Here is a 24,119-nt window from a genome sequence, read left to right as displayed (position 1 = left end):
TTCATGTTTGGTGACATGTGATCAGTACATCGACTTCCATCGCCGTTATATCCGGCTTTCCAAACTAGGTACGGTGTCTTTTCAATCAAGTAGCTCCCAATTGTCTCATATGATGCTGAGTGAAACATTAAAAATTCTATGCTCCGTCGGAACCAAAGACGGGACCACGTTGTCTAACTAGACTGAACTATTTTTTTTCAACCTCCATGTCACCAGAGAAACCACATGAAATGACGAAACGGGAATGAAACTAAATTGTCCATTGGACACTGCCATTGAACCGTTGTGGAGTAGCGAGCTTGAAAACGTATCGAGTACCATTGAAGCGGCCACCAAGTGTGAACTACGTCATCTAATTAGATTCCTCGAGACGGAGAGTCATTACACAGCCGCAATTCATCATTTAATGAGTAAGGATTGCAGCGGGAACGACTGCTGCAGAGAATTTAGACAAAAATTTACCGACATACATAATGAGAGCAGCTAAGAGTGGAAATCTCTGGTGGTTACGTGACCTTGATGAACGCGTGAATCATTTGTGGTTCATGAAAAAGGCGTATGTTATGATTCCTGAACTGTCTGATCTTGGAGTTTCAGGGAACTCAGAAACTGTCTGCAGAGATCGAAGTACATCACGTAGTTCACACTTGGCGGGCGCTTCGATTACATCCGATATGTTTTCACACTCGCTGCTGCAGATTGATTGAACACTAGTGTCTTTCTAGCGATGTGGATGATGGGCAACTCCCAATGAATAGCTTTGTCTTACCCCTGTTTCGTCATTTCGCATGGTTATTCCCTGCTAGCTAGCTTAAAAAAAAAAAAAACTTGTGATAAGATGCATAGCAACTCAAATTTTCTTACTACAGTAGAGGAAGGATGTTCCTAGTAGCATCAATATGCAAATATGATTAGTTTGCTAAGGTGATGTCGTGTTATTTTGATTATATTCAGGTGGTGCTGAATTACTGCGTACTCTTCTTTAAAATCTTACACAAAATCTCGAAATGCAAGTTTGAATGAACAAGGAGAACTAAAGAGGCAGTACAGTAATCTTATCCGTTAGCCCTGTCCAAGTCATTGGGTTCCGGTGATAAATAGAATAGAAATCTCCCTAGAAACACCCAACGATTATTAATTTTGAAGATGATAGCTATTAAAACATGCAAACAATATTTCCTCCACGTTTTTCGTAATATTAATTTGCTAATTAAGTAATGCAGCAACAAGGAAATAAACTCCTTACTTAATCAATGTAACTGGATGTTAGGATTTTCTCATGATTAAAAATAAGAGAATAATGTGATTTGTAAAGGGATTGTCCCTTTTTCAGAAAGTCGTTTGGTGTCCCTCGAAAAAGGCAAACAGTACGCAAAATACCCCTTTTTCAAAAAAAAAAAAATCGTTCAGTTTTTGGTTCTTAGTTACATATTATACTAGTTAATTTCTTGTAATGACTTCTACAGATTTTTGAAGGAAAGAACAACCCTTCTACAAGAAATTCAGTCGTCAAAAAATACGATATTCAATAGAAAACCATGCCCCTAGTCGTTGCTCCTGTTAATTGTTAAAATGTAATGTTAAAATTAAAATTGGAATAGGGTTAAATAAATAGAAATCGTATTATTTGGAGAAGCTAGAGGGTTCTTCCTCATTGTCATGAATAACAATGCAACAATGATTATGCCTAGAGATATTGTCAAATTATGCCAGTTTGTCCACTGTTCAGTTTTTCTTCTTTTTTTTTTTATCTGGTCACCCTAACTTAGGAAAATATATTGGAGAAGAAAAATATAAAGCAACATACACTCATGCAACAAGAAAAAGAATACCTTTTTAATGAAGAGACCTAGTATTTTCTATGCTAATAAATGTTATCTATCAAAAAAAATCCAGGTAACATCTACCGGATTATTACAAATGATTGACCCGATTTCATAAATTCACTGTGGCTTTGCTTTATTATTTGACCATATTGTTACAAAACTATGCAGACATGTTGAAAAACTTAAAAAGGTTTTTTTATGTTGCACGTTCGCTTCTGATTTCTGCCATGAGAGCGCAGTAGTGAGCATTTATTCAAGATGGCGACAGACGCAGAGAAACTTATGTTGTGTTCGAGTTTCATTCACATCAGTCTGTCCTAACAGTGCAACGACACTTTCAAACGAAGTTCAACAACGATCCAGCAAATGTCAAGTCTATTCGACGATGGTATGCATAGTTAACAGGTTCAGGATTCCTCTGTAAGAGGAAATCAAGTTTTCAGCCTACAATGATCCGTCGTTGTGAGGATGATAATCAGTAATCTGTCATGGTCTCCACGCTCTCCGGACCTAGCTCCATGCGATTTTTTGTGTGGAGTTATGTAAAAAAAAATACAGCGTTTACACCTCCTCTGCCAACAAACCTGTAACAGAATTGAGAGCTCGCATCAACATTGCTTTCCAACGGCTTGATAGGGACATCTGCACCGAGTGTGCGGGAAGAACTTGATTATCTATTTGTTATTTGCATACTTGCTAGGGGGACACATATAGAGAACCTGTATATATCACTATTAAACTTTTTGAGTTTTTCAATAAGTCTGCAAAGTTTTGTGGCAATATGTCAAACAATAAAGCTACAGTGAATTTATAAAATTGGGTCAATCATTTGTAATAACCATGTACTTACTCGAATAGTTCTAGCCGCCCACCGTCTCTGTTTCTTTGCCACACCATGTCTATCCCACCGACATCGTAGTTCCCTTTTATGTAGACTGCTAACATAGAGAGAAACATCACAGACACTTGGAAAGCATCCGTCCACATCACTGCTTTCAATCCGCCCTTTAAACCATAAGTCAATAAATAAACATCAGTAAGAAGTAATTTCAAATTAATACTTTAACGTTTGCATTTTAATCAACGCACTAATTACGTATTAAATAATAAATAATTATTATCTATATGAGTGCGCTATTACTTTCATCGTCTTCTATAGTTCGTTCTCTTTTCTTTCTGAGATCTCTGTCAAGGCAAGCATTCCTCAGAAAAGTACAACGAGAGTGGTTTGATAAGGAACATGATTTGATATTGAAAAAGACTATTTGAATTTGTTTTAACGTACTTTATTTTTCGACATAGTCCCTTCGATGTTCAATGCATTTGCTCCAAGGTTTCCCTAGCTTCGTGACTCCTTCGCGGAAATGAGTTTCTTCGAGGCTTTCAAAATACTCGTTTACTTTCTATATGATCCCTTCCTTTATTCGACTCAAATTTTAGTCCTGCCTGAAAAATTTTAAATTTCGAGAATACACGGTAGTCAGAGAGAGCTAGATCCGGTGAATGTGCAGAATGCAGAAGCAGTTGAAATCGCAGCTCGGCCAATTTTTGTTTAGCGACATGGTCTTTTTTCTTTTTCTAGTGTAAGTAAACGCGGCACCCACCTTGCGCAGTTTTTCCAGGTGCAATTCATTATGAAAAATGAAGTGAACCCGCGCAGCCGAGATGCCTGTAAATTCTTCTAACTCGCGCACTTTCATTCGTCTATCGCCTAAAATCAAGTTATATACTGTACTTTATTGATGATTTCGGGTGTCACAGCTGGTTTTGAATCTCCAGGACGTGGTGCATTTTCGATGCTTGTTGCCTTGTTCTACCACGCTTAGATTCATTTACCCAAAGCCAAACAGTTTCATAGAAAGAACATGAGTCACCCAATGAAATTCTCTCATGAATTTCCTTCGCTTTTTTCCCTTCCAGAAAAAAAGAATTGAATCACCATAAATTCCAATTTTATACATTTTTCACTGTTACTCGAAACACTTCTGTTTAAGCAACTATCAAACAACAAATTACTGTCAGAATGACTTGAGACACAATTATTTCTTTTCTTTTTTTTTCTTCACAGAAAAGAAAATTTATTACACATGTAAGTGATATTAGCGCCATCTATTATCAAAAGGCTTCGTAAATACACTTAAACAAACTATTGAAATGCGAACTGTACGTATTTTAAAGCAAAAATTCAATTTCCTTGAAATTCCAATTTAAAAATTTATATTTAAAACATATTTAATTGAAATTTTCTATATTTTTGGAATTGGTTTGGGATAAAAGGGAGCTTATATACATTAGACCCACTTTGTTTTTTAACAAATATGACATTTTTTATCTCTCCCTCTTTTTTTTATTTCCTCAATTACCTGGGTTTCTGTATATACACATTACGTCCAGAACTCATTAATTCGGATAATTTAAATGTTACTGTAAAACTGACGGCCACCTCTGGATGTATTTTCACAGTTTTTGGTTCTCAAGTTTTATATATCTTACAGCTTTAAAGTGAAGTTTCTTTTTCTTGTATACCAGGAAGCAATAGAGGAATGTAAGTAGCAATTCGATGCTTTTTCTGAGGAACATTTGGCACAACAGAGTTCTCAAGAAGGAAACAGACCGTATTATGTAAAAGGATAAAAATAACAACGCACTCATTACACTTTAAATGAATTGATTTTTCATCAATATCAATGTACACTCATGTCCAAAATGATTGTCGCATATCTATTAACTTCTTCTTGTAAGAATATAATTTCATTTTGCAGGGTACTTTTAATACTGATACTATGTGTATAGTTGAGAAATGTATACTTGTGGTAAATTTCATAGGAAAAGAATTATAAATACGAAAATTAGAATGAGTAAAACAAAGAGTTGCTAAATGGGCAAGAAAGTTTTATTTCCATGTTATTGTTCTTATTTAGTGCTCGTTTCACATGAAATTTGCCGCATACATGCCTTTGCCGATCATACACATACTAACATTATAAGAAATACCGGACGAATTCGTTGTCAAATTATATTCCTACAACAACATATTTATAGATATGCGACAATAATTTTGCACATGAGTGACAAGGGTTAGGTGGTAGAGCAGTCATGGCTGAACCTCGCCCGCTTTAATAAAGACATTTTCATTTCATTTCATTTCATATTAATAAATATAATCTAAGAATTAATTCTAGTTAAGTAAAACAGAAATCTGATAGCTTGATTTCTGGAACTCCACTTCCAGTTATGCACTGTATGTTAGAAGCAGTGTTTAATTCCGTTTAACGTTCCAGCATAATTGAAAAAATAGTTTTTTTTTTTTTTTTTTTAAAGTGGGACTCTGGTCGGTATTTTGCCATTTCATTCAAGGATTTTTTTTTTAAAGAAGGCAGAAGGGGGAAGATTCTCCACTGAAATAAGTAGTTTCACGGTTTAGATTAGTGATTAAATATTAATATACCATGGATTTAAATATATATATGTACTTATCCCACCAAAATTCAGGAGGAGATGATTGCCTCTATCTTCCCCAAATGACGTCCCTTGGTACTACCGACGAAGGTCTTTTCAAAAAAAAAAAAAAAAAAAAAAGACTATGTTTTGAAGTAGCACAAACCTAAATTAAAATATTTACAGATTATCCATAAAGTAGTATGCCCTTAACGTTGATAAATGAGTTACTTTTACTCTTTTATACAATAATATAGATTAGTAGATTGCCTGCATGTAGGCCTACTGAAAAATCAACAAACAAAAGACATGTTGTTGTCACGTCACCATGTCAGGAGAAAGATCGGTAGTCGAATCTCACCAGTCCAACAATTAGACTTTTATGTTATTCTGAACTTAAAACCTATTTTAAATCATTAGCATCATCAAACACTTTAAATATATTTTAAAATACACGACATTGGTGTTGCCAAACGAGAAACCGTAATGATGGAAAATTGTGAAACCTGTACTTTAACAACAAATATAATTTGTACGTCATGCGTATACGTGTGCGTAATGGCGCAAGAATATCGAAGTTAAATCTCTTACAGTGTAAAACAACTTAAAGTTAAGCCGCCTGATGCAGAGTCGTTTTGACGTATGATTAGCGCCATACTAAATGCCTGACTACTGCAGGAAACATGTTAGTCGAACCCTTTAGTGTGGCACTAATCACGCGTGAAAACGACTCTGAATAAGGCCCAAGGAGTTTATTTAACTTTTACTTACCAAAACGGTGTAGAACATACAGACGAAAAATATCAATGTCACTGTTATGTAGCGATTGATTCCAGTTACTGAAAAATAAAGGAAATAATTACAAACCATCACATTTTGTAGACAACTTAAATTCACAAAAATAACTAGGGATAGACTAATATTATTGTATGCAAGTTAAAAGAGGCAGCACTCCAAGACAAACTGGATACCTGAAGAGGAGCATTGGAAAGCAAAGGGCTTCGAATCAATGTAACCAAGATAGAGTATTTACATTATGCGTTCTTTAAAAATGTAATCGATAACACTGGAATACAACTGGGTGAAGAAGAGATGGTAACGACGAAGAAATGCAAGTACTTGGGATCAATACTTCAGGAAAATGCAAGAGTAGAAGTAGATGTAAACAGTAGAATTAGCAGCGGTTCAACAAAATGGGGTAAAAAATGAAATGAAATCTTTAAGTTTTACGTCCCACGGTTATGCCGGTTAGGCTAAAGGAGACGGTGATGATGAGAGAAATGAAGAAAGTGGGAGAACCTCGAGAAAACACATGAGCACGGTGTTTGTGCACCACAATGTCCACACGGCGCGAGCTGGGATCGAACCCGGGATCCCAAGCACCGGACGTGAACATTCTACCACTGAGCCACCACCACTCTCAACAAAATGGAGAGAAACGGCGGAAGTTATTGTGTGACAGTAGAATACCAATAAGTCTTGAAGGAAAAGCTCACAAACAATAGTGAAACCTGTCACATTATGCGGTGCAGAATATTGGAAGGCGAATAAGAGAGAGAGGAACAGAAGTTAGATGTTGCGGAGATGAAGATGCTGCGAAGGATGTGTGGAAGATACGGAAGAACAGAACTAAGAATGAAGTGAGCAGAGGAACAGTAAATGTGAGACCAGTAGTTGAAAAATTACAAGAAAGTAGACTCCAATGGCATGTAGTCTAAGAAAAGGGCCTTCCGAATATGTAGCTCACCGAGTGGATGCTCTATAACTGAATGGAAAGCGAGCGAGAGATTGACCAAAGAAAAAGTGGGGAGATGGTGTGAAGAACGATACGGTGGAGTATAGTGTCAGAGTGGATATGAAACAAGATCAGTGCTTAATTTACGTATAAGCTAAACTAGCTATAGCTTAGGGGCTCTAAAAATTTACACAAAAAGTGAATATACATTTCCAAACTATAATATATATTAAAAAAAAAAACAAGTTATAAACCTTACATACATCAAGAGTATTTTGTGTTGCGTAGTCTCTTATGCTTTGCGGCCCCACCTGCTAGCCTGCTCTCACAAATATCACTAGTTTGCTGATTTCTGAACATAAGGTGGTTATATCCTTTATGGACTGGCTGCATGGGAACATGTAGCATGCAGCTGCAGACAATTTGTCATTAACGAAGGATAGCTGGACACATAAAGGGTCTCATTACCTTCAATAACTTAGGGTCTCATCAAATCTAAACCCGTCTCTGCACAAGATAGAAACAGGTGAAGGACAGCGATCCAAAAAGCCGACTCTAGCTAACTGGGAAAAGGCTTAGACAATAAAGAAGATAAATAGAACAAGAAAAGACGCTTTGCAGCATTCACCTCTCTTTCCGAGTATAATAGATCCAATAGACGATAGTATAATTAAAACAATAAATCTTAGTAATATAGATTATACGTCACGTTAAAAAATATAAATTCAGATTGTGCTTGATGCGGGTAATACGATATATTTCTTTCCATCTCAATGAGAATAAGTAGAACCTCGCGCAAAGATGCGTAGTTAACATACACAAGAGGATTTCCTTTACACTTCTAAAATGGAACTTCATTAGTAAGAACAAATATAATGTGGGTTTGGAGAAACTCGACACCTCTAAGCTTTTTAGCCATATTACTGTCTAAAGAAACTTTATAGATACAGGTATATTCAATTTTATATGAGCTTCTTATAATCCATTTTCTTTGATAAGCATTTCAATGGAATTTCCTTGTATTGAGAAAAATAAAAATAAAGAACAAAAACATCAAAAAGAGAAACGTTCGAGTTTTCGCATGAGTAACGTCTGGCACGATCTTCCTCATTTAAGATGTTTTGTGCACGTTGGAACGTATATAATAATCACACACAGATAATATGTACAGTATAATCAAATATGTTGAAAAAAATATCATCTATTGTCTTGGACTATATAGTATATACACAAAGATCCAACGTAAAAGGATAAAAGAATCCAACAGAGGCAGAAAAGTAAAAAGGAAGATGGTTAGATTGAAGTATGTAGCTCAATAATCTTGGACACTGTAAGAAAACATTGCAATAATTTTGAACATAACTGTAGACCTGGTCTCCTTCAAAGTCGAAGAATATAAGGGATGAGATCTATCAATTGATGTACAGAGTGCATTCAATAAGCTCCGGGGCTACCTCGGAATAAAATACGTTGTAATACCAGAAAATTTTATTACCACGTTAGTTTACTAAATACATACATCTCTCCCCGCGTTACGCACCTCGGGAATGCTCTAGAAAAGTCCCATAAAATGCTGCTTAGCATCGCTGTCACACTCTTTATTCGTTACTTTTCTTTATGCGTTGTCAGTGATTCTTTAGTCATTGTCAGTGTCGACAGAATGGAGCAACGCTTTCACTTGAATAGAACAACGTGGCTGCATTTAAGTTTAGAATCAAATTGATAAAATCGCAGCTGAAACGTACAGAATTATGCATTACGCATACGAATAGGATTTTCGTAATCAAAGCAACAAAGTAAAGTGATCGAATGATTTTCGAGTTTTAAGAATGGTTATGAGTCTCTAGAAGACGATTCTCGTGCCAGTAGACCTGTGACCAGTAGAGGTGAGGAAAATGTGAACGGTGTGTACGCATTCCTTCATAATAAGCGACGAAGGAGAATCAAAAACATTGCAGTTGAACCCGACCTCGGTCAAAAGAAAGGTCACAGTCCTCAAACACCACCATACTCCCTCGATGTGGCCCTACTGGAAATTCTCTAAGCTCAAATCTGCCCTCAAGGAGGAATGGTTTAATGATGTTGCATCAATGTACGTACGTGAATGTGACGACGGAGTTGAACAGCGTTCCAGTGTACGACTTTCCAAGGGCGTTGCAGAGCCTCTGCAACAGATCCCGCGAGTGTGTGGCGCGGGAAGGAATAGGTATATGCAGAAAACTAACGTAATAATACATTTTCCTGGCATCGTTAAGTACACAATTTCGAGGTAGCTACAGAACTTATCGAACACACTGTGTATTTCATCTTTGGGCATGCTTCTCATTATACTCTAATAACATTGTACAGCGGGGGACACTTCTAAATGGTACACCTTAGCCGTAAATCTCCATATGGCTGTACCATTTAGAAGTGTCCCCCGCTGTACAATATATTTTGACATCAACTATATCGTCGTTTAGTACTGAATAGTAACAATTCATGTGAAATATGCAGATTTTAAATTTATGAAAGTAAGTGAATGCTCACCTTGATTAAGTGCCAGAGCTGGAGCAAGTACCACGACTGACATGTATAAACACTGAAAAAATATATGAAAGGTATATTACATTAATGATAATACTATAAATGTTACATTTCTATACAAAGCATTTTTAATCAACAATAAAGATACCACCGTCAGAGCTCAAATATTCACTATACATTTACGGAGGAGAGAAATAATGCTTAAGGGAACATGTAAAGAATACTAATTCATTCTAGATTTCCAAATTATGGGAAGATTTATACAACAATTTTGCTCTTTGTTCGTCCGTTTGCCTGTCTGTCTGTCGGTAGGTGTCAGAACAAAAAGAGTAAGAGATAGTGAGAAGCGGGTTTTCAGAAATGAATTCACAGTCAGAACAGTTCCATCACTGTTTTTATCTTTCTGTTGTACTTTGAGATGGTAAACTTAATCAGTTCTGATATCATTAATGAATCCTATATGTAAAAAGGCTATAGAAAGCGTGAATTTTTAAATATAAATCCAGAGTTCCTAGAATAGATTTTATCTCCGCCTCTATCAATCTATTGAAACCAAAAGTGAAAGAATTAAGCAATTTCGGATTTAGTATTGCATCCACATAGGCCAAAAAAAGAAAGTAAAATATAACAATAATTTTTCAAAAGTGGATCCGAAAAGGTAAGGGGACGCATGACGTAACGCCGGTACCCCGTGCCTATCTTTGCTGATTTTTTTTTTTTTTTTTTTTTTTTTTTTTTTTTTTTTTTTTTAGGAAGTCGAGGGACGCCATAGATATTTTCTGGAAATAAGATAACGGCGTCTCCCTACATTTCACCTCACTTTTACTCTTGTCAGTACCCTGAAAATAGATTCCATTTTCACTTATTAACCCTCTTTTGAAATCAGAGGCGGCACATTTGATCCCAATAGCTTGGAAGTCGTTTCAAGCTGTGAGACTGTCATTTTGTATGGAAAATGTAACTATTATTCTGATTAGAATAGTACGGCTTGTGTTTCTCAATATTATCTATCCGTCGATCAGTTGCAGGATGCTTTTCTTGTTGACTATTTTGAAGGTTTTCTTAAATAAAAACTGACTTCGTCTTACTATTATCTACTCTCTCTCGTTCCTAACAAGCCGTACTTTTCAAAAAAAAAAAAAAAAAAAATCTCAATTTTTTGTCAGTAAATCCAGTGATAAGTTCACTCCTCAGATTTCGACGGGTAATTACATACATTTTTCTTGTTCATTCTAATCTTTTAGTTGCAAGTAAGAAGCAACAAATGTATGGAGACCTCATTACTCCGGTTACTTGCGCGAACGACTTTGGTGTACGAGGTTCCGGCTTAGATTCCCAGTAGGAGAGTATAGAACTCAGTACGGTGGTTCGGATACCACCCTCAAATTGTACGTCTCATACAGCCTCGGTACTGAACAAATCGCAGAACTCCAACCAACCAAGGAATATATAGAAGAAAAATGTCCGATGTTTCTCATCTCAAGCTCACACTTATAATATTGTATGTAATTCTTGTGGACATCAAATAGTGGATATTCTATACATACCTTTTTATACTCCAGTTGCACGAAAGTGTGCGTAAAAAACTGAAGAAATTATGTACATTGAAAATATTTCATAAGACATGAAAAATAATTAAATTATTAGCTACAATTTGAAAATAGGATTGCGCACGAGACGAGATGAAACATAATTTGCGTGACGACACAAAGCTCTTCCAACAGCAATAAATATTTTTTTTTCGGGACGAGGCATCACTTTCACGAGACACATTATCGAGGCGAAATACCCTCAATTTTGGTCTTGTGCGGATCGCTAATTGAAAAGATGTCTAAAAATATTCTTCACTATATTTTTGTTAGTTTATACAATGTACCGTTCTGCAGTAAGCGTTCTTTATTTGATTGCCTTGTACAGTACATTTGTGTATGTAGTATATTTTGTTTATAAATAGAACCGTTTCTCATTGCTTGATTTTATCCAATTTAGTCGGTACTGAAACCCAAACTAGAGGATCAAAATATACATATAAAATGATCATAATAGACTTCAATTTCTTCTTGTTGTTAGATTTTCTTATATTGTATAGTAGACATAGTTAAGTCTAACTTTGAATCTTGTAAATATTAATAAAATAAACGTAAACAGATTCATTCTTTTCAATTTAAAGTCCCACATCTATGCACCGGAGTTAAAGGAGATGGTGATGATGAAACGGGTGATAGTAGTCGAATAAAAGAAGTGGAAGGCAATGGGAATATTCTGAGAGGTCCCATGCACACAGTGTTTATCCACCACAAAGCTTACTTGGCGCGGGCTGGAATCGAACCAGGGATCCTATGCACCAGAGGTGAATACTTTATCACTGAGGCACCGCTGTCCGATAAATACATTCATAATATGAAAAAAGTTTAATATAGATTAAATTAACACGTGCACACTTACCGTTTGAAGCATAAATATTGCAGAACCCAACGTACGAACTGCATTGTTAAATCTTCGACCCAAGTACTAGAAAAGTAAATATCATATCTCTTTAAGATTCCTGCTAAGTATAGAAAACATGTAACAGAGAATTATAACAGATGTAAATACAATACGATCATATTAAATGGAGTCATATAATTTTTAAGGTAGCATTATTATACAATTGCAAAGTTTTCAGCCGGTCGCTAACAGACGACGTTGGAGCGGCTCGAGCCTACAAAGGGCTGTCATACCAAGTGGTTTGGTTTAACTGAATTAAATATTGCAAAAATTAAATGTCAGTAAGGAACAAGAAAACCAAAAAACATACCTTTTCCATCTACAGAGTATTAAGATTAAGATGTTAAAATAAGTTTGATCCATCAAATTTAAATGACAATGAGGATAGCAAGATTCTTTTTCAAAAGTTTTTTTTTTTTAAAAAAAAACATGTGTTCTTTCATAATTACAACACGTTTATATTTGAAATAAACACTAGAAATAAACTTTGATAAAGACTGTCTATTGGGATTGTAAATTTAGATTAAGAAGTATAAATGATTTTAATTTATGTCATTCTATCTTTCAAAGTACTTAAAAATCGTAGAGAACAATAATATGGACCTATGTTTTAATTCTAGAAGAGACCGATATTGGTTAATGATTTTTTAATGTCTTTCTTACATTGAGAGATTAACTAGATATATATTAATGTACTGACCTCGTATGCTGACGTAAGCTGTAGTTTGTAAAATATTGGCATATACCAATAAGCTGTTGCTAGAGTCACCAATATGTACGAAAGTCCGATAACAACATATTGAGTTCCATAATTATACATTTCTGCCGGAGTGCCCAAAAGAGTTATGGCAGACATGAAACTAAAAGAACAGAGTAAACACTATAAGGAATTGTTAGTAAAATACCTGTATATAGGCTAGTAATATCCTAAGTAATGCATTTTTGAAACAGCTAGTTTTAGGAACTTCCGAAGTAGCCCGAAAGGTTAAGAAGTTGAGATAAATTTTGGACAACTACTCAAAATTCAGTATTGTCCCAGTTTTGTAAAGTGGGTTAGATATCTGTTGTCTATTGTCAGTTATCACGCATATGAATATTTTTCAACTTATCATAAGTAAGTACGAAAAAAACAAGGGAATGTCTTAATTTCGAATATATTTTCTTTTTATTTTCGTTAATCAGGTAAGCATAAATTTTGAGTGGAAGATAAAATTTGGTCTCATATTTTTAGAAAGATCTTGGACATTCATATCTGAATTTAATTTTACGTACCTAATTCAAAAGGTTTCTTGAAAAAAAAAAAAAAGACTAGTACAAAACTAAAGCGTATTTGTTTTGTACTGAAACGATATACAAAATTGAAATTGATCTGACAGAAGAAAGGAATGTTGTAAGTTTTTGTGGATATCATTTTTACTAGTGCCCTATGGCCTCATACCTCATGTTTCATTCTTTGCTTACGATCTCGCACGACAGGAATACGTTTATGGCATCACCCTCTTTGCGAAAAATTTAAATCCCTTTTATCCTTAGAATATGCATTTCTATCAACATGAAATGATAAAAACCTATGTCGACTCAAGTGCTAACTGTTTTAAAAATTCATTTCAACTATTTTCTCGTTTCTCCCTAATGATGAAAATAACAGCCTCGAAGTCATTTTTATACATTGAGAGAAAAAAATTAAAAATCACTCGCACCTTTATCTCTTCAAAAGTACAGTTTTCGGAAAGGCTGAGGTAAATTCCCAATTGTTTTGAATATGGTGTTTATATAGGCTTACGAAGTTACATACCCCTAACATGTCTCCAGTCTTAAGGATTTTCAGATATGTCCATCTTATTATATAAATTGTAATCCCCATCCTTTTTCTTCCCTTCTAAAGGTAACACAAAAAAATGTGAAACACATCTCTAAACATTTTAAATTAGAGGACTAAATTCCAATCTCTAACCTTAAGTGATTTCAGATATGACTATCTTATTTTAACAAATACAACCCACTTCCTATACTTTTCCCGTCTTTTTTGGTCTCTTGTAGGGAAAATATTTTTAAAACGCTGGAACACGTTTTTAATTATTTTAAATGAAAAGTATACAGTGTTCGAAATGGAAAGAAAGCAGATGTGATATGTTTTATTACGATTTTGACTCGACATACCGGCTATCTAAATGTTTAAATGCAATGAGTGTATGTTGCCTAAAATATTGCATTTCTACTTACATAATGACTGAAAACCATTGGAGAGCTTCTCTGTAGTAATGGGGGGAGGGGATTTGGAGTGACTTTTATAGCGCGCCAACAACTTTCTGAAAAAATCCCCTTGTGTTGTATTATAGAGAATTATACACGAAAATGCTCTAAAACAGAATGAAGATGTTAATTTCCTGCGGGAAAACTCCCAGTACCCCCATTCGACTGTGGGGTATTCCAATCCAAACCAAAATTATTGTTAAAAGAAGAAAAAGAATGATATATACTATTCTTTAATATATTGTTTTTGATAAATTTTGCAGCGTTATAAAATGTATTGGATCTTACATCTAAATTTTATATATGCGTTATATCAGTTTATGTGGAAATACAAAATGGTATTAAAGTGAACGTCTGGTACTTGCTAATTGGTGTTAAATTATTTAGTACACATTATTTATATAGGATAATATTTAGTTGTTGTTAGGCCAAAAAAAATAAGCCTAACGTTAAAAGTAGATGATACTGCATAAATAACATTTAGGAGCAGTAACTTAAGAAATTTTCAACATGTAACTAAGAAACAATTCAATATGACACATCAAAATATAAACTAAGTGAACTTCTTTGAAGACATCTCATTTTAAAAACAAAAGGTAGAAAAAAGTTAACAAAAATGTCGGTGTTGTCAACCCATTTCTACATAAGAAATAAAATCTTTGTACGAGTAAAGCTATTGGTCAATTACTGTGAATAAAAATGGATTTATTAACAGTATTTAGCATCTACTTCCCAGTGACGGTATGTTTTAATAATTGAAAAGCAAACACGCTATGCCTTCGTCACTGAAAAACCAGAGGCGGTATGGCATACCACCGCATACCGTCTCACTTCGACCACTGAAAGTATAAATACCAAATTTCATGTCTCTACCTTTCAGAAACTAGCAGATATTGACATTTTACTATAATAATTGCCACCCCCGATTCTCCCTTCCCCATCGAGTTTCCAAAAAGATCTTTCCTTAGTGGTACCTTACGTCACAAATCCTATGTCCAGTCAAAATTTCAAAGTTGTACTTTAAGCAGTTTGGCCTGGGGTTGATCGGTCATTCAGTCACTCACTCACTCAGGACTTCTTCTTTTACATAAACATATAAACAATCTGTTCAGCAGAATAGAAACTCTCTCTTATTATCAACTAATGATAAAGACTACTTTTTGCGCTATAAAAATTCGTTTTTCTCGGAAATTATGCGTAGAAAATTTTACCCTCAAGCACGTCATTTTGTTGAACTCGATGTCATCTACTGATTACTTTTTGCACTCTAAAAATACGTTTCTCCCGAATAATACACATCAAAAATTACCCTCAAACATGTTATTTTGTTGAGCTCGGTGTCACTTAATGATTCATACTCTGTGTGTTTCATCTTTTGACAATATTATAAATAAAGAAAATTCAAATTTAAGAATCCATCATGATTGCGGTCTTCATTTCAGTAGGCCAGGCAACGAACGAAAAATAGGGAAAAAAAATCATGTAGTTCTGAAATTTGGTACAATTGTTGGGGGAAGTGTCTTAAGCAACATACTAAAAGTCCCCGTGGGTGAGGGGTCTCCAACAGGGTGGGGGAGGGATTTAATTCTTTTAACGATGGGATTTCTCCAGGAGTTTGGAAAGTCTTTGTTAAGTAGCTACTGCGTCAGCACTACTCACCCTAATTGCATGATTAGTACGTCATTCTCTTCAAAACAAGGCAATCTGCTAAATGGAACCTTGTCCATGGCTCTATGGCATACACGGAGAGGGAAATTTGTAAAAATATCGGGAAAATTTTCTTTAAAAATCCCTTTGTAGAAGTATAGGGCCTTCTAGAGCGGCCCTGGGTAAGAGCCCCGGCCTTAATGTACCCTGGAAAATACATTAGGATATTGATGATAGTTTTGCATAATACCATTCCCATATATTTGATATTCACCTGGGAAAAAATATTTCCCTATCCTATTTGATTATATACGAACAGGGGAAGAAATATGTTCTAAATTTTCTGAACAAGGTACTTTTTATTCGAATTGTATGGTTAGTATGTCGTTCTCATTAGAATAAAGAAAGCTTTCAAACGCAATATTGTCCATGCCCCTATTACTGTGCTAAAAGGGAAATTTGGGGAAATTGAGAAAATTCTCTGAAAGTGACTTTCTGGACACTTGGAGCCTCTTAGAGCACCCCAGGAGAAAGTACACGACACAAATGTACCATGAAAAATACTTTTGGGTATTATTGTGATATAAAGTGACGTGGGAAAATATTTCCCCATCCTGTTTGAAAGTACAAAACACACAAATATATAGTAAATACATCAGTACACTTCATTAAATATATGAGTAGTGGGTTAGGTTAAAATGTCTTGAGCAACATACTAATAGTTCTTGTGGAATAAGTAGTCCAGGCAACAAAAAGACAGTTTATATAATATGCATAATATAGAATTAAATAATTATATTAGGCAACATGAACAGGCTCTCAGAATAAATGTTAATTTGTCCATTTAACATGTTATGTACATAAACCTTTGTGACACCATATAATTAAAACTCAACTTCTTCTGAGACATGATCAAGTTCGAAATCCTCATCCCCTAAACGTACACCGTTAGTGCACGTACCGTGACAGGTACCACAAACAGATGAGCATTCCATACCAGTTTTTCGGCACTTACATTTTTTACCACATATAGTTGTCGTATAGTAACAAAATATGGATTTTAGAATTTTGTCTGGGGCTACCGGGTTGTTTGTTGTCGCTGGGAATAGGGACCCATTCTCTCCACAGGCCCATCCCCACTAAGCAGGAGATAAGTTGTTACCAAGCCACTGCTGTATCTGTAGGTACACTCTAAACGAATGTTGCTCCGCTGCGCCTTTAGTTGGAGGAAGTGAAGGGAGGTCAGTTTTGATTTTGGTTGATGATTTAAGGAATACCGACTGTCGGTGATGATTCAAATCATGTTCGTTAGCAGCGGCTTTGTATAGAGAGAGGAATATCTTCTCGCCAGCTTGTGATACAGCATCTGGTGTCGATGAGGAGTTATCAAAGATGTCAGCAATGTCTTTTACCTGACTCAATTGATTTTTGAACAATGAAACCATTGTTGCTTTGCTTTTTTTTGTAAATGGCTGACGTGGTGTCGCATCCGCTGAATGCGTGTAGGAGGAGGATACTTTGTGAAAAAGAAAGTTCTTGCAGTTTTCTCGTCGAAAATAATTTAGTTTTTACTCTTCCCCTCCCAGGCTTCATGAAGTAAATGTTGTTCTCTGGTGGTGTCAAAGCAACCAGTAGAACGATTAAGTCCACATCTTCCCCTATTATGGTAACAGTAGGATGAGAAGTTGCTTTCTCTAACCCACATCTCACAATTGTAGTATCAGCATCCGCTGTAGCGACTCTTGTTTGAATTCCTCTTGCAGCCATTGTTTGTGTAAGTAAGTGAATAAGTTTAGTCTTATTCTTTTCATTTGCAAGAAAATCCTCCTTTTTAACAGTGACATTTACGTTCAGATCACAATTTATATCAACTGAAGTTTTTGTTGTGAACCACTCATAAACTTTTAGACGGTCCTGCTCATCTCTGTTTTGTCGTGATGCACGTAAATCAACATGCTGCTCTCCACTTGAAAAAACTGTTCCAGCAAATTCCTCCAATGAAGAATAGATGGCAGAAGCCGCACGTGACCCACCAACCCACTTTGCTAACACAGAATCGCTGATTCCTCTTCCTCGTGTCAGTCCGCAAGAGCTTTCCATGGAGCGCATGAGTGTCTGCTCAATAACCATGTCAGACCAAACTCCTGCCCATGGTGAACCACTTCTATTTATAGTAAAATATCCCTTTTCTACAAAGTCTTCTAACACATCTGGATGGTTAGTTGCCAATTCAAGCATATCTTGCACGTAAAGATGGGCGCATTTTGCATACTGAAAGTGACCACTTGCATGGAGAACGAAATCATTTGCTGGACACAGGACAAATGGCTATTCCAGTCACCACAACGTTCCGCAACAATGAACTTCTTCATCAAGGAAACCATATGCACCCATACTGCACCCATAAAGCTGCATAGGTCCGGTTTTATTAACACGATCAAGCTCGTTTTTTAGTTTGTTTTTAAGTGAAGTCAGGTGAGCATTCTTGTTGAGTTCATCCAAGGTTAGTTGTTCTACAGTGCACAATGTGTTGATGATCATCTCCTGTTCTTCTGATGAAACACTGGCACCATCCAGAATAATTCGAGCCAAAGCAGCCTGTACAAGTAAATGCCCTCTAACTGCTCTGCTATAAGCATGACCAATCAACATTTTATCAACTGAATTAGGAGCAAAAACTGTGGATAACACCTCTTTCAGTCCACTTCCTGCCATTGTCTGGCCTATACACCCCATATAGGACAGTAGCATATGAAATCCTCCCAACCTCACGACAATTGTTCCAAACAGAGGATCATCCGCACAAGAAGCCACGATTTGTCGAGCTTTGATATACAGAGGCTGATCAAACGTGACAAAACAAGTTTTCAAACCTTGCTCATGACTATCTTTGGCAGCAAACTTCAGAGCGGTGTACACTGTGTTTAAATTGCTAGGTGGTGAATTTATGCACGGAAGGAGTTTCGCAGCACATTTATCAGAATTCACCGATTCACAAACCAATTGCATGAATCACTTCCACTCTGAAATGACTAGCACTTCTGGGATGTTTTGCAGTGAATACAGCCATTTACCAGACATCCATAATATATCTGGGAGGCTGGGTTCAAATATATTAGACGGAATGGGATTTAATATGTTCAAATCCTGAACAACAATTTTATGTAACGCTTTCTTTTTCACATTTTCAAATGTCAGCAGTTCCAGAACACCTAGTATTCCTACCTCATCAGCAGAAGGAGATAATTTCAGCCTTTTGATCTTGTTTGCAGGAGGAAGAGCCCGAGCTGGTGTGATACATTTGATACCTCCCATACTGTGGAAAGTATTCAAACCATCAAGGGTGGCAACATTAAAATCTGCATTGTCAAAAATATATTGACAGAATGTCCCTGTAGGAATGGGCTGTGTAGAATTGTAGATGGTCGACAGTTCCAATTGTTGGGCATCATGATATGATGCACTGAATCCCAAGCCTGCCAGCAGATTCACCAAGTTTCTCGATCCAAACTTTCTGTGAATGAACAGAGCGATGCTATGCAGGATTGGAGATAGAAACGATCGAGGTCTAATGCTTGAAATGATGGCATGGGAGATGGCTGTTAACTTCTTCGTCACTTTCTCTTTATCCTTTCTTCTTCCTAAAAGAGAAGACAAGATTTGATTTGGCGGGTTGCAAAGAAGAGGAAAATTCTTGCTGATTGTGGAGTGCAAGAACATTACCAATACCTAATATAAACGTGTTTTTTAGAAAACACTAGCACCGCACATTCTCACTTAGGGCCACCCTAGAGGGCTTCAAAATCCAAAAAGACTTTCATAAATATTCTCCATTTTTTAATTTTTTTTCCCTGTACGTCATAGAGGCAATAGTGTCGCCAGGTATTCTGCTTTGAGGGGGCATGAACTATAACTCATTCCATTATATTAATATAATAATAGTTGCTTTGACTTCTCAAAACAGTAAATAGACACGCTTGTTTTATAAAACACGGCTTTTGCTCTTTATTTGGAAATAATACGCTTATTTTCGGAGTTTTTTGTAATTGTAATTTTAATCCGAGGAAAACTAAGAGTTTTCTTTTTTTCGTACATGTCTTTGCTCAATATAACATGAAAAATTATTTAAGCGTTCTTTTTTTGGGAGGGGGCTTGAGATCTGATTTGAGGGGCTAAAACCTCACTAAAAGGGTCCTGGCGACGCCACTGCATAGGGGCATGGACAATATTGCGTTTGAAAGCTTTCTTTATTCTAATGAGAACGACATACTAACCATACAATTCGAATAAAAAGTACCTTGTCCAGAAAGTTTAGACCATATTTTTTCCTCCGTTCATATATAATCAAATAGGATAGGGAAATATTTTTTTCCAGGTGAATATCAAATATATGGGAATGGTATCATGCAAAACTATCATCAATACCCTAATGTATTTTCCAGGGTACATTAAGGCCGCGGGCTCTAGAAGGCCCTAAACTTTTACAAAGGGATTTTTAAAGAAAATTTTCCCGATATTTTTACAAATTTCCGTCTCCGTGTATGTCATAGGGCCATGGACAAGGTTCCATTTAGCAGATTGCCTTGTTTTGAAGAGAATGACGTACTAATCATGCAATTAGGGTGAGTAGTGCTGACGCAGTAGCTACTTAACAAAGACTTTCCAAACTCCTGGAGAAATCCCATCGTTAAAAGAATTAAATCCCTCCCCCACCCTGTTGCCGACCCCTCACCCACGGGGACTTTTAGTATGTTGTTTAAGACACTTCCCCCAACAATTGTACCAAATTTCAGAACTACACGATTTTTTTTTCTAATCAGGGTTTTTTGGCCTTCGTTGACTGGACTACAGTAATCATATTGATTACTGTTGTCTGGCTGGTGTCATAATGAAAGGCTTGCTGAGAATAACTTCAAGAAAAGTTTCATTTTAATAGGTGACATGGTTATCAATAGTATGTATATAACATCAATTTTCAGGTTTACAAAAACATTCATTTGTCTCGACTTTTTCAAAAACTACACATGAGGATTTTCACTCACATCATTTTGTTGAACTTAATAAGATATATCGATTTGTATATGTCTCATCTTTGGTCTTTGTAATTTATTTTTGTTTGTTTGTTTGTTTGTTACTCGCTAATAATTGTAAAATTTGTGTATATATCTGAAATTGGTTTTCAAAAGAAGTCTTCGTTTCTACACTCAAAATTTTTGCTGTGAATAGGAGAAATTCATGACTTTTTTTTTTTTTTTTTTTTTTGTCTGAAGTTGTCGAAACAATGTAATGTAATGGTAGGAGAACAACAATCTCTACGTAACCTCCAAGCCCACACGGTAGGTTATGACCTCGAATCAAGATGTGAGTGAGGTAGGCGACCTTTCTGACAATCTGCATACAAAAGTTGTTGCAAATGAATATGCTGAAGCCGCATTTGCCCAGTGGAGTTGTCAAGAACAAACAACAATATTTGTAATTAAAGAACAGGACTAAAAAGCACAATTTCAAAGCAATTGCTAAGATTTGTTGTGAGCTATGTATCTAATTTTTGCATGTTTATTCATTGATTAGCAAATAAAATGTCCCTTTCCAGAACCAAGCTAATATGAAAGATAGTTATACAGAGCTCAGCTCAAACCAAATACGTATATTCCCACCGGAAATTGAACCTGAGTTTCCTGTTCAGTTTTGTATACTTTAACATTAGCATTTACATACGAAGTTATAAAAAGCGTTATCCTTGATTAATATTGTAAATTAGCCTTCTTTCTCTCCCTCTTTTACCACCTATGTAGGGCGTAAGTTTGAGATGAGTCTACTCCATAAAGTACTATCCCAGAATTCTTCCTCTGTTAGACTTTTCTCCCTGAAATTATTCTTAACCATATCTATCCATTTCCTTCTTGGTGTCCCTCTTTTCCTTAAAACTAATAGTTTAAAACTACAAGAAACAAATGTGAAGGGTTAACGACATTACTTACCTTGCAATGAGTGACATTGACATAGGGAAGATACCCATCTGTCTGTTTCCCATGAGAAATTCACTAGCTGTCTTCTGCTTGGCCCCAAAGCATCCATAGAATATGCCAATGGCTGCCGATACAAGAAGCATAAGAGCAAACACCACGTAGTCGGGCCATGCGAACCTTCCATGATGAATTCCTTCCATGGCTCACCTACAAAGATGCACCAAGCAGAAAATCAAATTTAGAGGCGTGTTAACGAAAATGAATCATAACCTTTAAGAAGTTAACAGTAAAATAAAATGAAAATTTGAAAATATCTATATGTATTATGTACTGTTAATCTAAAGCGTGCATCTTAAATCTTAATAGTAAACGGCAAACGTATTAGTCTGTGGGCCATACTAATGCTACTAATAAACGGTGACACTAATAGATGTCGCTAGTTGTACTATCGGGTGTTATATACGCTAATGAATGTTGCTAGCTGCGCTATCGGCCGTTAAATACGCTAATAGATGCCGTTAGCTGTGCTATCGGATGTTAAATACGCTAATAGATGTCGCTACCTGGGTTATTGGGTGTTAAATACGCTAATAGATGTCGCTACCTCGGTTATTGGGTGTTAAATACGCTGATAGATGTCGCTACCTGGGTTATCGAGTGTTAAATACGCTAATAGATGTCGCTACCTGGGTTATCGGGTGTTAAATACGCTAACAGAAGTCGCTATATGGTTTATTGTGTGTTAAATACGCTAATATATGTCGCTATTTGGGTTATCGCCTGTTAAATACGATAATAGATGTCGCTACTTGGGTTATCGGGTGTTAAATTGTGCAGGCAGTTTGCCGATTTAGAACTACTAGTACATATAATAATAATAATAATAATAATAATAATAATAATAATAATAATAATAATAATAATAATAATAATAATAATAATAATAATAATAGTAGTAGTAGTAGTAGTAGTAGTAGTAGTAGTAGTAGTAGAGGTATCCCTGTCAGGTTATTTGCAGAAAGTTTAATTCTCATACCCCCATTGTCGTCTAAAGTTTCTAAATCTACATATTTATCTCTAGAACTACAGATTTTTTTTTTTCCAAAGCAATACGGTAAACAAGAATTTTTTGTGTGATCTACATATTTTTCTCTACTTTTTTTGTAGTTTTGCATTATTGTATATAATAAAGGACCATAGGAACTTACATTTTCAGATAGATAAAAACATATATTTTTGCCTATCTTAGTGAGATGTGTGCTGAATTTGAATGCTGTTAAGAGGAATTATTTCAGTTGCTCTATTTTGGCAATATCTGTTAAAAAGGCCTACTTTGTTGAAGAAAGCAGAGAACTGAGACAAATATAAATTATCATTAAATATATTTCTCAAGAGATTTTAACAAAAATACCCATTTTTCAGATTTCTACGGTAACTCTATAGATATTTTGACTTTCCAACTTAGATACGCTGGTTTTGACATAAAATTTACCCTGCTTAATATTGATAATTAAATACTATATTCTTCGTCTGTTTCTCTTTCATATTCTTCCATGCCTTTTTCACATTCCTAGTAAGACAGTTTCTTTTAGAATGGCCACGCAAGCTTCTTTTTTACTTTCGAGAGACGATGAAAGGAAAGAAAAAGATGATGAAAATAATCGAATTTGAGATTTCAGTTGATTTATACGTTTTATGACCTCTACATCAGAGACAATCATTATTCCTAACCTTCACTCGCCCTTGCCCTCAGAATGTATTCTTGTCCACGCCTTCAATCACATTTGTCCTCAAAACGTCTTCCCGACCCCGAGCTCCCTTTTCTTCGTCTTCAAAATAAGTGATCTCTCACCATCACTCACCCTCGTGCATATTATCCTCTTCTTCAAAATGTCTTCCCGCCCTCGCCCATCAAAATATATGGTTTAATACCATCTTGCCTAACGACTTATTTGCCACTGGTGTCCCCAAGATAAGAATTGCCGCCATTTTAGGCAAAATGGAAATTTCTACCTTGCCCAGTCCCATCTTCTAAAGTGATGACGATGAAATTTCCGTACTTATGGGGGAGTTTTTATATTACATCAATAACCATCATTATTAGAGAATTGTTAAATTATAAACACATTAGCAAAAATTTACACTATTTGGCGCGGGAGACCCGGGTTGGATTCCCGACGGGAGCTCATGTGGTTCGGATTCCACGTTAATCAGTAGGTCCACGTCTCATATAGCCTC

General features: G+C 35.8%; 1 protein-coding gene across 1 annotated transcript in view; it reads right to left on the bottom strand.

Moving 5' to 3' along the window:
• Positions 1-22,082, bottom strand: part of LOC145668581 (sodium-coupled monocarboxylate transporter 1-like) — a 40,367-nt gene extending 18,285 nt beyond the window's left edge. The window contains exons 1-6 of the mRNA XM_081736588.1: positions 21,894-22,082; positions 12,713-12,872; positions 11,971-12,036; positions 9,529-9,580; positions 6,036-6,103; positions 2,677-2,831 (exon numbers count right to left, since the gene is read on the bottom strand). Of these exons, the coding sequence (XP_081592714.1) occupies positions 2,677-2,831; positions 6,036-6,103; positions 9,529-9,580; positions 11,971-12,036; positions 12,713-12,872; positions 21,894-22,081 (689 nt within the window). The 5' untranslated portion in view covers position 22,082. The remainder of the gene's footprint in view (positions 1-2,676; positions 2,832-6,035; positions 6,104-9,528; positions 9,581-11,970; positions 12,037-12,712; positions 12,873-21,893) is intronic.
• Between the last annotated feature and the right edge of the window lie 2,037 nt (positions 22,083-24,119).

The sequence above is a fragment of the Thermobia domestica genome, chromosome 13 (assembly GCF_964235325.1).
Source record: "Thermobia domestica chromosome 13, izTheDome1.hap1.1, whole genome shotgun sequence".
NCBI lineage: Eukaryota > Metazoa > Arthropoda > Insecta > Zygentoma > Lepismatidae > Thermobia > Thermobia domestica.
Note: the sequence above shows the minus strand (reverse complement) of the source record. Positions and strands in the feature narration are given on the sequence as shown.